This window comes from Meriones unguiculatus, chromosome 11 (assembly GCF_030254825.1).
Source record: "Meriones unguiculatus strain TT.TT164.6M chromosome 11, Bangor_MerUng_6.1, whole genome shotgun sequence".
Taxonomy (NCBI): Eukaryota; Metazoa; Chordata; class Mammalia; order Rodentia; family Muridae; genus Meriones; species Meriones unguiculatus.
Window position 1 is genome coordinate 38684778 of NC_083359.1, and position 12832 is coordinate 38697609.

Consider the following 12832-nt stretch of genomic DNA (forward strand, 5'->3'; position numbering starts at 1 on the left):
AACCATGGAGGCTGGCTATTTGAATCCCTTGCCTAATTTCATTCTTCCCTGTGCATAAGAGCACAGTCCAGGGACTGGTGAGATGGCTTGGCAGGTAAAGGTATCTACTGGCCTAATGACCTGAGCTCAGTCCCAGAGCCAACTTGCTAGAAGACAAGAGCCAACTCCCACAGGCTGTTTGTTCCCTGACCTCCACGTGTGCCCTGAGGCAGACAGCCCGACTTCCCCTGACACTCAGGAGCATCCGGAGGGTCCCCTTGCTGCTTGTAGGTCTTGTGGCAGGGATGGGAGCCTGTGTACAGCAGTGGTTTTTCTTTCACTGGGCTCTCCAATTCAAAAGACAGGTAGCTTGCCAGTGGAGTGATGTAATCCGGGTGCTTGGGAAGGCAGAGGCAGGAAAGATCACAAGTTTCACATCAGCCCGGGCTACATAGTGAGATCCTGTCTCAAACCAAACCTGAACAAACGAAACAAATGCCCAGACGGTGTACACCTATAATTCCAATACTAGAGTTCAAGGTCACCTTTGGTCACACGGTGAGTTTGGGGCCATCCTGGGCTACATGAAACCATGTCTCAAAACTGCAGCAAAAGCCAGTCGCAGAAAATGGTAGTGCTCCATTTCTTCCACAGATGTCTCGTTTAATCTGACTTCATATGATCAGTCATAAAGCGTATTAACTGTTTACCATTCCCAGGCTGGTGAAATGGCTGTGGGAAAGGGCTTTGCTTCTAAGCCTGTTGATCTGAGTTTAATCCTGCCAGGAACCAGCAAGATGAAAGGAGAGAACCACCTCCTGACCACATGCACACACAATGAATGAGTGAATGAATGAATGACTAAATGTAAAAATAAAGAATTTACCGTTCTTTTAATTTTGAGAGATCACTCTCATAGCTTACTGTTCTAGGCATTTTTACTTTTATTCACTTGAGACGAGGCCTCACTATGTAGCCTTGACTGGCCTGCAGCTTGCACCACCATGCTGGCTTTTGTGTTTCTAGTCACATTTATAAGGCAGCCTTCCTGTACGTGTCCTTGCCAGTGCATAGGCTATTTCTGAAAGAACAATAGGAAACGGGAATCATGCTCCTGCGCTTGAGATTTACCATTTTTCACCTTCTAAAGATTGTAGAATATGGATTAAGAAAAACATACAATAAAAAATAATGTTTGTTTTGAGCCAGGGTGCCATGTAACCCAGCCTGGCCTCAAATTTGACATGCAGCTGAGGATGACCTTGAGTTCTGATCTTCCAACCCTCCACCTCCAAAGTGTTAGGCTACAGGAGGATGCCGCCATGTCCACATATCACTGACTTCTTTTTTTTTTTTTTTCTTATCAGTTACATTTTATTAACTCTGTATCCCAGCCGTGTCCCGATCCCTCATTCCCTCCCAGTCCCTCCCTCCCTCATCTCCACCGTGCCCCTTTCCAAGTCCACTGAGGGGGGGAACCTCCTCCCCATTCATCTGATCCTGTTTTATCAGGTATCTTCAGGACTGGCTGCAAAGCCCTCCTCTGTGGCCTAACAGGACTGCTCCTCCCTTGGGGGTGGGGAGGCCAAAGAGCCAGTCATTGAGTTCCTGTTAGAAATAGTCCTTGTTCCCCTCACTTTGGGAAACCAATTGGTTACTGAGCTACCACAGGCTACATCTGAGTGGAGGTTCTAGGTTATATCCATACATGGTCCTTGGTTGAATGTCAGTCTCAGAAAAGACCCTCTGCCCAGATATATTTGGTCCTTGTGGAGCTCCTATCCTTTCCCCATCAGACTAACTCCCCTTCTTTCTTATGATTCCCTGTACTCTGCCAAAGGTTTGGTCATGAGTCTTTGCTTTGAAAACACTGCTAGTTAGAGTCTTTCAGATGCGCTCAGTAGACTCCTGTCATACGTTCAATGCACATCCCATCTGTCTTTCTAAACGAGGATTGATCATCTTACGCCATGTCCGCTCTCTTGATTATCTTTTTTAGGTGTATAGATTTCATTATGTTTATCATATCTTATAGGTCTATATAAGTGAGTATATACCATGTTTGTCTTTCTCCTTCTGGGATATTTCACTCAGAATGATCTTTTCTAGATCCCACCATTTGCCTGCACATTTCATGATTTCCTCCTTTTTGACTGCTGAGTAGTATTCCATTGTGTAAAAATACCACAATTTCTGTTCCCATTCCTCTATTGATGGACATCTGGGTTGTTTCCAGGTTCTGGCTATTACAAATAAAGCTGCTATAAACATGGTTAAGCAAGTATCCCTTTTGTGTACTTGAGTGAACTTTGGGTATATACCTAGCAGTGGTATAGCTGGGTCTTGAAAGTGCCAGATAGCTTTCCAGAGTGGTTGTACCAGTTTACATTCCCACGCTGACTTCTTTTAAACAGATTTCTGTTTATGTCTCTCTGTATATGTGTCTGTGTGAATGTATGAACATATCTGTGCACATGCTTGTGGGGGCTGGAAGAGAACCAAACCCTCGGAGCTGGACTTACAGGCGTTTACGATCCACGCACTGTCGGGCTAGGATCTGAACTCCACTTTTAAATGCTGAGCCAATTATGCCAACTTTAATAATAAGTAAATAAATGGGGGTGGTGGCACACACCTTTAATCCCAGCACTTGGGGAGATAGATAGAAGCAGGAGGATCGAAGTGAGTTTGAGGCCAGCCTGGTCTACAAAGCAAGGATAGCCAAGGCTACACAGAGAAACCCTGTCTCAAAACACCAATCAATACATAAATAACCAAACTACACTGATGTTGTTGTGTCGTCCTTTGTTCTTAGCTTGAGGTGTCCACCTGGTTTAGGTGACTAAGAGAAGGAGGCCAGGAGCTGGGAATGCGGCTCACATTCTAGGGTACAAACCTAACACACATGAAGCCGTAGCCTGCATTTCCAGCTGCATACACTGTGCATACACTGGACCTGCTAGCCTGCAGCCTGCAGCTAGTCTTGGGGCTATTTTGTGGGTTCTTCATTTTCCCACCCCTTATCTCCCTCCCCCTTCAACCCTATCACTAAATAGGAGAGAAAAAAGGATAAAAGATGGGGGGAGATTAATCTCTGAATCTAATTTTTCTTCTTGTTTCTTCTTTGAGCACGACTACTAACGAACTACAACCAACTCCCCTGAACGACTGACAACCATCAACACTTCCTATTAGGGGCTCAGAAAAGTTCCCAGAATTCCAAGTGTCATTACACAATCCCAGAAACTATCTGCAGGTGGCAGAACCATGCCTCTTCTAGAGCACTAGGCAAATCACAGCCCCACATCCCTAAATTTAGGATTAAAACAAAACATATTCTTATATTATTTCTGTTTTTTTTGTTGTTTTGGGTTTTTTGTTTTTATTTTTGTTTTTTGAGACCAGGTTTCTCTGTGTAATATCCCTGGCTGTCCTCAGACTCACTCTGTAGTGCAGGTTTACCTTGAACTCAGAGATCCGCCTGCCTGTCTCCTGAGTCCTGGGATTAAAGGCATACAGCTGGGTGCCAATACACCCAGCTCTGTGTGTATGTTTAAGATCTGTATTTATTTTACATGAGTGTTCTGTCTGCATGTACACGTGCAGGCCAGAAGAGAGCACCAGATCTCATTATAGATGGTTGGGAACCACCTTGTGGTTGCTGGGAATTGAGCTTGACCTCAAGAAGAGCAAACAGTACTCTTAACCTCTGAGCCATCTCTCCATGCCCCTCCCCCCCAGCTGTGTTTTTTTTTTAAAGAAACCAAAATCCCAGAATTCTCCCTACAATAGCCCACTCCTGTGTTCCCAGCACTTGGTGAGTAGAAGCAAGGTGAGTTCAAGGTCACCTCTGATTACACAGTGAATTCAAGACTGCTCTGGGCTATGTGAGACTTTGTCTCAAAACAACAACAACAACCAAAGAATGCAAGATGCGGTGGCACCTCCCTTTAACGTAGCACTTGGGAAGCAAGGACATATGATTCTCTGTGAGTTTGAGGCCAGCCTGGTCAATGTAATGATATTCAGGGCAGTCAGGATTTCACAGTGAGACCCTGTATCAAAACTCCCAACTCCAAAAAAAAAAAACAAAACAAACAAATAAAAGGAAAAGATGGAGCCCAGCATGGTGGTGCATGCCTGTAATGACAGTACTCAGGGAGGCAGAGGCAGCTAGATCTCTGAGTTCGAAGCCAGCCTAGTCTACAAAGCAATTCCTGGATATCCAGGCCTACACAGAGAAACCATGTCTTAAAAAACCAAAAAAGGAAAAGAGGGATGAAGCTGTAGCTCAGAGTTTGAGTGCTATGGTTAAGGGTATGCAGGGTTCAGTCCCCAGAACCACACACACGGGAACAGTATGGTTTAGCATCTTGAGATCTGTACTTAGATCAACAGAGTTTCCTGAGAATTGCCAAAAAGAGGAAACTAGCTAGACACACATGTGAGCTGATTCAAGGGAGGCCTTCTCTTTCTCTGTGCTCTGCTCCTGGTTGGCAGTAAGGAGACGAGTCTCCACTTGGGAGTAGGAGTAATGTACCCATCCTCTGACTGAACTATACTGGATAAATTAGTAATACCTAATGGGGATGACCAACAGAGGTACACTGCCCACAGTCCTTCTCCACCTGGCTGCTCCTGGGAGTCCCTAGAAGAACACTTGTCATGATCCTAACTCAGCCCCCATCCTGCGGGGCTATTAGATAGTATGGGGCATGGGATCAGCTTATATAAGCTGTGGCAGGATCTGCTCTAGTCATTGGTGACCTGAAAGGCGTTTACTGAAGGCTTTACAACCCCTTAGGTCTGCCTGGGCTTATGGAGACCTCCCAATGATCGGATGTCCCAGCAGCTGGCCAGGAGCTTTTGTTGAACACATCCTCAGGTGTCCCCCTACCAGGTAGGTCCAGAAAATGTGGACCTTGAGGACAGATGGGTGCTGGGATTAAAGACACCATGCCGGGCGTGGGTTGTTTTGTTTTCTGGTGGGTTTTGGTGTGTTTGTTTGTTTGTTTGTTTCTTTGGTGTGTTTGTTTGTTTCAAAATGGGGTTTCTCTGTGTAGCCTTGGCTGTCCAGGGCTCACTTTGTAGACCAGGCTGGCCTGGAACTCACAGCAATCCACCTACCTCTGCCTCCTGAGTGCTCGGATTAAAGGCATGCAGCACAGCTCTGGCTGTGTTTTTAAATGAAACCAAAATCCCAGAATCCTCACTACAGTGGCCCGTTCCTGTTCTCCTAGCACAGGTGGGTGGGAAACAAGGTGAGTTCAAGGTCGCTTCTTGTTCCACAGTGAGTTCAGGACCACCTTGGGCTATGTGAGGTTTTGTTTTCAAATTCCTGGTACTCACTGGCTCGTGCGAGGTATGTTTAGTTTTTTGTTGTTATTTTTGAGACAAGGTCTCATTCTGTTGCTCAGTCTGGCCTTCTCCCAGGGCAGTCCTCCTGCTTCAACCTCCCAAATGCCAGTATTGCATGTCTGAGCCACCATACTTGGCTTGGTATATGAAGCTTAAGGGTGCTTGCCTCACATCAGGGAAAGATGCTCTGGCTTCTGACAGGTGATGATGGCAGCCAAGCTCAGGCTGGAGTTTCCTGCCTGGAGTGTAAGGTTTCCAGAGCTTTAAAGATAGAATCCAGAATGTGAGCATGCCACCTCTCATTTGGTTCTCTTTGCCTAGCCAAAAACAATTACACTTTAAACAGCTCAAATGTTCCTTCCTTGTGTTTGGCTGCACTTGCCGAAGCTTTGCTTTTCTCCAGGCCCTGACCTCACCTCGGGGCCTTGCTGTTGACCCCCTGCCAGGTGCAGTTGCTGACTTTTCCCCTGGTTATCTTCCCCACACAGCCCGCTGCACCACCCCACCCGGCTCAGGTTCTTGGGCTTAGTGTGGCGCCTGGCATGACTCGTTGTTTGACTTTCCTTGTGTCCAACTCGTTACCTTTGATAGGAATACCTCTTGACCTTCAAGAAGTGAGAACTCTGGCCTCAGGACTCAGCACACTGTACGCAGGTTTCATTTGTGGTAAAAGATCCAACAAGAAAGCGCATGACTGTAACCCTTGACAGGTGGAGACTGAGCTTGAGGCCAGCCTGGGGTGCATTGTTAGACCCTGTCTCAAGAAAACAAAAACATGGGGCCAGAGAGGGAGATCAGCAGTTAAGAGCAGTTGCTGCTCTTCCAGGGGACCAAGGTTCAATTTCCAGCAACCACATGGCAGCTCACCACCTCATATAACTCTGTTATCCTAGCACTGGAGGGGTGAAGGAGGCAGGATCATAAGTTGAAGGCCAGCCTTGACTATTTAACAAGTTTGAGGCCAGCTGGGCTATGTAAGGCCCCGTTTCAGAACAAATAAACAAACATTTTTATTGTCTTCTGAAGTGGCTGTGACTCTTTTACCAGTAAGAAAATGAGGCATAGTCAAATCAAACGACTGTCCCAGGTCACACGTACTTAGGAGCAAAGCTGTGCCTCCAGGACCTCCCTTCACTTAAGATTTCATTTGTTTTTGAGACAGGGTTTCTCTGTGTAGCCCTGGCTGTTCTGGAACTCGATCTGTAGGCCAGTAGGAACTTGAACCTGAGATCCACCTGCCTCTGCCTCCTAAGCACTGGTATTAAAGACCTGAGCCTCCACTGCCAGGCCCACTTAAAATTATTTTAAATTAGCCCTAGGGAACCTAGTCTCCCATAGTGAATTCCCAGCCAGCCAGGACTGAATAGTAAGACCATGTCTCAAGGGGGAAAAGTTTTGTTGAAATTGGAATCCAGATCTTATATGACATACTTTTTCTGGGGAGACATCTATCCCAGAATGGGAACCCACAACAGACCAAACTAATGATCATACCAGAGGCCACCTTGGTGGACCAGTGAGTTTTTCTTGAGGTTACTAACATGGATATGGGTGAGAGGTCACTTTCAGGATCAGAGAAGACTCAAGAGCAGCTGCGAGCCCACCCTGGCTGGTAGAAGCCCTGGCTCTGATGCTCTCTCTTTGCACAGCAAGACGGCTGCGATTCTCCTGAGCACCTGGCTGGTCAGGCTCCTTCCCCAGGAGGTGTTTAAAGCTGGGAAGGATCCTTCCAGAATCTTTCAAGTTTCCACTTTGCCTCCCCATTCCTCCTGGAGAGAATGTTTCAATTCAGAGAAAAGTGCTCTAAACAGATCCCTTGGAGTCCATTTGTAAGGATGGCTTCATCAGACTGTCGCACATCCCTCTCTCCCATCCGAGTGCCTGACTCATGAGCAGGTGGGGCTTGGAGTGTGCGTGGGTTTGTTGTCATCAGTCTTGGTCACCATGTGGCCTTGTGAAGTGGGTGTAAGCACTGGTGCATTAGAGGAGGAATGTGCTGGCTGCTGATCTTGTACAACCAAGGAACGAGCCTTTCTTTCCTGCCGCTTAGAAGTCTTCCAAACCTTTGTGCCTAAGAATCAGGACACAAACTGAGCATGACGGTGCATGCCTCTAATCCCAGCATTTGGGAGGTTGAGGCAGGTGGATCTCTGAGTTCAAGGCCAGTGTGTTCTACATAAGTGAGTTTCAAGGCTACATATGGAGACTGTGAGATATTTCTTTCCTTAAGGATTTATTTATTTTATGTAGATGAGTATTCTATCTGCATATACACTTGCATGCCAGAAGAGGGCATCAGATCCCAATATAGATAGTTGTGAGCCACTATGTGGTTGGTGGGAATTGCTCTTAACTGCTGAGCCATCTCTCCGGCCCCCGTCTGTGAGTTATTTCAGTGACAGACCTGACCATGTGGTTTTGAGGAGGACTGTGGAAAAACTTTGGAACTTTGGCCAGGAAAACCATTGAATTTTGAGATCTCAATGAGCTGTTCTATAGGAGCTTGGAAGATAAGAATGTCGAGGGCAGTGCAAATGATGGAGGCGTGGCATGTGACCTTTCAGAGGGAAGCAGACACTCTACCAGTCCTTTTGTGTGATAAATCTGTGGTGTCTGGCCAAATGGAGCCAAAGAGTTGGCCGTGACTAATAAGAGACCAAAACCACTGAAATAAAACCTTTGTTTGCTGGGACAATTGGTGCTGGTCAGCTGGAGCTGAGGAATTGGTGGTGATTAAGAAAAGACCAGCATCACTGAGGTGACATCTTCTGGGAAGCGCCTTCTCCAGCTCAGCAGGCAGAAGCTGTGTTCCAGAGGTAGCCACGGTGGTACCTCATGCTGGCAGCCAAACTTGGTAACATAAGAGTCACTGAAGTGGTTCTGGTTTTAAGGCATCTTGGAGAGATGAGGTTTGGCACTGTGTGAGGCCAGGTGAGACTACGGTAGAGTTGCGGCTTCAGTGGCAGTTGAAGGACCATGACTGACTGGGTCCTGCAGAGAAATTGAGGCTTGGCGTTATGAAGTGAGTGAACTCGGAGTAGTGGCTATAAGTGAAAGTGCAGCCCAGTTGCTGCAGAAGACCCCAGCGTTTTGGAGATGCCAGTACCTGGGACAGCCACCAAGAAACCTCAAGAACAGCAGCGTTAGTGGAGTGGAGCCTGCCGAGCTTAGAAGACAAGCTGTGTATACTGCAGAGGACAGAGCTGGAGAAGTCACCTGAGCCCTTTGGAGGAGCCAAGAAGATAGTGGATCCCAGACATTGGACATTGAGTTATTTACACAGTTTTGCTTTGTTCAGATTGTGACAGTACCCTGTTTCTTCCTTCTTCTTTTTTTTTTTTTTTTTTTTTTTCTTGAGACACGGTCTCTGTATAGTCCTGGCTAGAACTCTCGCTGTAGGCGAGGCTGGCCTCAAAATCACAGATCAGCCTGTTTCTGTCTTTCAAGTGCTAGGATGAAAATATGCGTGCCACTACCACCAGTGTCCTTCCCTCTTCAAGTAAGAAAGTACTTAATTTACTTTTAATTTTACAAGAGCCAACAGTTGAGAGACTTTAAGCTTTAAAAAGAAAGAGAAAGATTTTGGACTTCTACAGAGAATTTGTATTTTAAGAGAGGCGATATTTTTAAAGAGACAACTTTTGCAGTGTTTGAATTTGTAAGGCTTTGGGACTTTTAAAGTTTGTGATATGTTTTACATTGTGATCTTTTTATTAGTGTGTCATTTTGGGGATGAGCAAGAAAGGAAAGGTTGTAACTTAATAGTGATGTGTTTGTGTGTCAGGTTGACAAGGAGTCAGCTGTCCTGGCTAATTTTATGTTAGCTTGACAAATGCTGGTCTTTGAAGAGGAGGGAACCTCAGTTAAAAAAGAAAAAAATGCCTACATAAGATTGGGCTGTAAGCGAGGCAGGCGAGGGGTTGTGGCACACAAACAAAAAGATTGGGCTTAAACAAGCCGCTGGTGCATTTTCTTAGTTAATGATGAGTGGTGCTGTCTTGGGCTGGTGGTCCTGGGTTCTCTAAGAAAGCAGGCCAAGCTGGGACCCCTTGGTCCCAGCACTCAGGAGAAAGAGGCAGATGGATCTCTGAGTTTGAGGCCAGCCTGGTCTACAGAGTGAGTTTGAGGACAGATAGGGCTGTCTCGAAAAACCAAAAAAAAAAAAAAAAGAAAGAAAAGAAAAATATAGGGCCAGGCTAAGAAAACCATGAGGAACAAACCAGTAAGCAACTCTGCTCCGTGCCTCCAGGTTCCTGCCCTGTTTGTGCCCTATCATGACTTCCTTCAAGTCATGGACTATGCTGAAATGTAAGCTAAATAAACTCTTTCCTTCCCACCTTGCTTTTGATCCTGGTGTTTCATCATAACTAAGACAGAGACCTGTCTCCAAACAAAAACAAAAACAAAAACAGGATAAGTGAGGCAGCTCAGAGGTAAAGTGCTTGCCATGCACAGCCTGACAAAGGTAGCCGGACAACCAGAGTTAAATAGCCTGACCCCACATTAAGGTAGAAGAAAAGTGCTGTCTCCACAGAGCTGCTCTCTTACCCCCGTACGCTGTGGCAGGTGTGCATTCAGACACATGCAAAATAGCGATTAATAAAGAATTTGTTTTATGTTATCAAAAAAAAAAAAAAAAAAAAAGAAGGAAGGAAATAAAAACTATAATTTGCCATGTGGCCTTACCCGTTTCTTATCGTATACAGCGACCATAGCTAAGCTCTGGAATGTGCTCAGAATGATGGCTAATAAGGATTTAGAAGCTGAAATCCACCCCTTGAAGAACGAGGACAGAAAACCACAGGGAAACCTGGGAAACCAATCAAAAAACGAACCTGACTCGAAGAGCAAGCCTCTGCAGGCCCGACTGTCCCGATGCCGCACCGTGGCGTTTTTCCTCTCCCTGTTTACCTGCCTCTTCGTGGTGTTTATCGTCTCTTTCATCATCCCATGTCCAGAACGACCTCCGTCGCAGGCCATGTGGAGGCTTGACTACAATGCTGCAGGTGAGCTTGCCTGGGTCTCTTTCCCACAGGGTTCCAGACCCCTCCCCGGCAGCACTGTCCAGTGGACTTTTGACAGGCAGCCAGAAATGGCTACTGGGTCGACCTCTGAACTTGGAGACTTTAGGAGCCTGTAGGAGAACTGGAAGCACTGTCCTGGCCAGGTACGTAGGCAAAGGCAGACTAGTCTACCTAATGGAAACAGTTGAATGAGACACAACCGCCTGAGCGATTAGATACGGCATCACCCGCTGTGGGGAGCTGGGCGGCTGGACGTCCTGAGGGCTCCAGATGGGAAGCTGGCCCAGTCACACTTTATTTCCGTCCCAGGAAATTAGCCTTTATGAAAACCACTGAAAAGCCTTCTTTTTTTATTTAGAGACAAGTTCTCACTTACCTCAGGATGGCTTCAGATATACTGTGTAGCGAGGCTGGCCTTGAATTCCTGCCTCACACCCTGACTGCTGGGATTACAGGAGTGGGCTTACCACATCTGGCTCCATGCGACATAGGACACTGAACCCAGGGCTTCATGAATGCTAGGAAATCCCTCTACCAACTGAGCTACAGCCCGGTTCCACTCTTTTAGTAAATATATTTCCAACTATTCACTTTACTTTTGTTGTAAAGGGACTTTTTAATGAATTTAATTTGGGCTCGTTGCCCCCACCATCAGAGCACAAGGGTTCCAGTCTGCTGAAGCTTGTCTTCATTTTTGCTTTCCAAGTATACATCCTGATGAATTTGAGGCAGTCTCTCCTTATGTTTTTTTTTTTTCTTCCTTGTTTTGGGTCTCTATGCCCAATTTATGTAATGCTGGATATACTGTGTCTGTCCGTCTGTCTGTCTATGTGCAAAGCAAATACTCTAAAAACTAGGCTACATCTCCAGCTATTTTGGTTTTGGTTTTATTTATCTATTTATTTATCTATCTATTTTTCTTTTTTTTTCTGTTTGTGTATGGGGTTTTTTGTTTGTTTGTTTTGTTTTTTGAAACAGGATTTCTCTGTGTAGACTTGGCTGTCCTGGACTTTATTTTTTTTGTAGCCAGGCTGTCCTTGAACTCACAGCCTGCCTCTGCCTCCCTAATGCTGGGATTAAAGATGTGTAACACGCCTGGTTTGTTTTTGGTTTTTCAAAATAAGGTTTCTCTGTGTTACTGTATCTGTCCTCAACTCCCTCTGAAGACCAGGGTGGCCTCTGCCTCCTGAGTGGTTGATCAAAGGCCTGTGCTACCACTGCCTGGCTTTATTTGGTGGGCGGGGGAGGGTTAATTTTTTTTTCAGATTTATTTTATGTATATGATGTTTACACATGCATGCCCGGTGCCCATACATATTCTAAGAGGGCATTGGAGCCCCTGGAATTGGAGTAACACAGTTGTGAGTCACCATGTGGATGCTGGGAACTAAACCCAGGTCCTCTACAAGAGCAACAGTATGTTTAGCTGCACTTGTTAAGCTGTTATTACTCCAGCCACTGAGCTTTAGGCAGGATCTGTCTATGAAACTGTTGCTGGCCTAGAATGTTGCCTGGACTGGCCTCTAACTTGTTATATAACTAAGGACGTGAACTCGTCCTAAACCTCCTGCCTCCACTTCTGAGTGCAGAAAGCTGCACTTAGCTAATAATAGTGGCATTAAGCATCTTCTTAAGGTCTGTTCATCACTTGTACATTTTAGGAGAAATGACTCTGAAATCCTTTGCCTGCTCTCTAACTCACTGATTGCTTTATTGTTGGTGGGTCTTTATATGTTGGGTACTGATTGCTAATCCTGTATACGATTTCTGAATTTTCTTCCTACCATACATTGTCCTGTGTGTCCTTTAGCTCACAGGAGTTTCTATTTTGATGAAATCCAGTTAACCTTTTCCTTTTGTCATCTGTGTTTTAGATATCATTCCTTCCCTGTGTTTCTTTGCAGTATTTTCTTTCTTTCTTTCTTTCTTTCTTTCTTTCTTTCTTTCTTTCTTTCTTTCTTTCTTTCTTTCTTTTTTCCCCTTTGGTTTTTTTGAGATAGGGTTTCTTTGAGTGGCCCCGGTTGTCCTGGAACTATCTCTGTAGACCAGGCTGGCCTAAAACTCACGGATATCCTCCTGCCTTTGCCTCCCAAGTGCTGGGATTAAAGGTGCGCACCACCACTGCCTGGCCTGTATATCGCAGTTTTAACTGTTAGGATCTGATCCATTTTTCTCCCTCACCCTTTGCATGTTTGTTTCTATGAGAGCTCATCAGATGAGCCCTTGAATGAAAGGAAGCACCAGGCCTCGCAAGGATGGAGCATGGCTGTGGGGATCCCATGCTGGCCTTCGAGGATTCTCTTCTGCACAGATGTTCAGATTGATTCCACTTTATTTACGTATTTGTTTGGAGGCAGGGTCATTCTCTGTAGCCCTGGCCAACCTGGAACTGTCTATGTAGCTAGGCTGGCCTCAGACTTAGAGAGACCTGCCTGCCTCCGAAGAAACGGCTTGTTCTGGTAAGGAAGATC

At 45.8% G+C, this 12832-nt stretch overlaps 1 protein-coding gene across 4 annotated transcripts in view; it reads left to right on the plus strand.

Moving 5' to 3' along the window:
* Fam234a (family with sequence similarity 234 member A) overlaps positions 1–12832 on the plus strand; it is a 36688-nt gene that overhangs the window by 18324 nt on the left and 5532 nt on the right. For 2 of the 4 annotated variants that reach the window (XM_060363912.1, XM_060363914.1), the window contains exons 2-3: positions 4784–4879; positions 10044–10343. In XM_060363912.1, coding sequence (XP_060219895.1) covers positions 10076–10343 — 268 coding nt within the window. In that variant the 5' untranslated portion in view covers positions 4784–4879; positions 10044–10075. Of the gene's footprint in view, positions 1–4783; positions 4880–10043; positions 10344–11284; positions 12821–12832 lie in introns of those variants that run through there. The other 2 variants (XM_060363913.1, XM_021629633.2) reach the window with 2 other exon arrangements.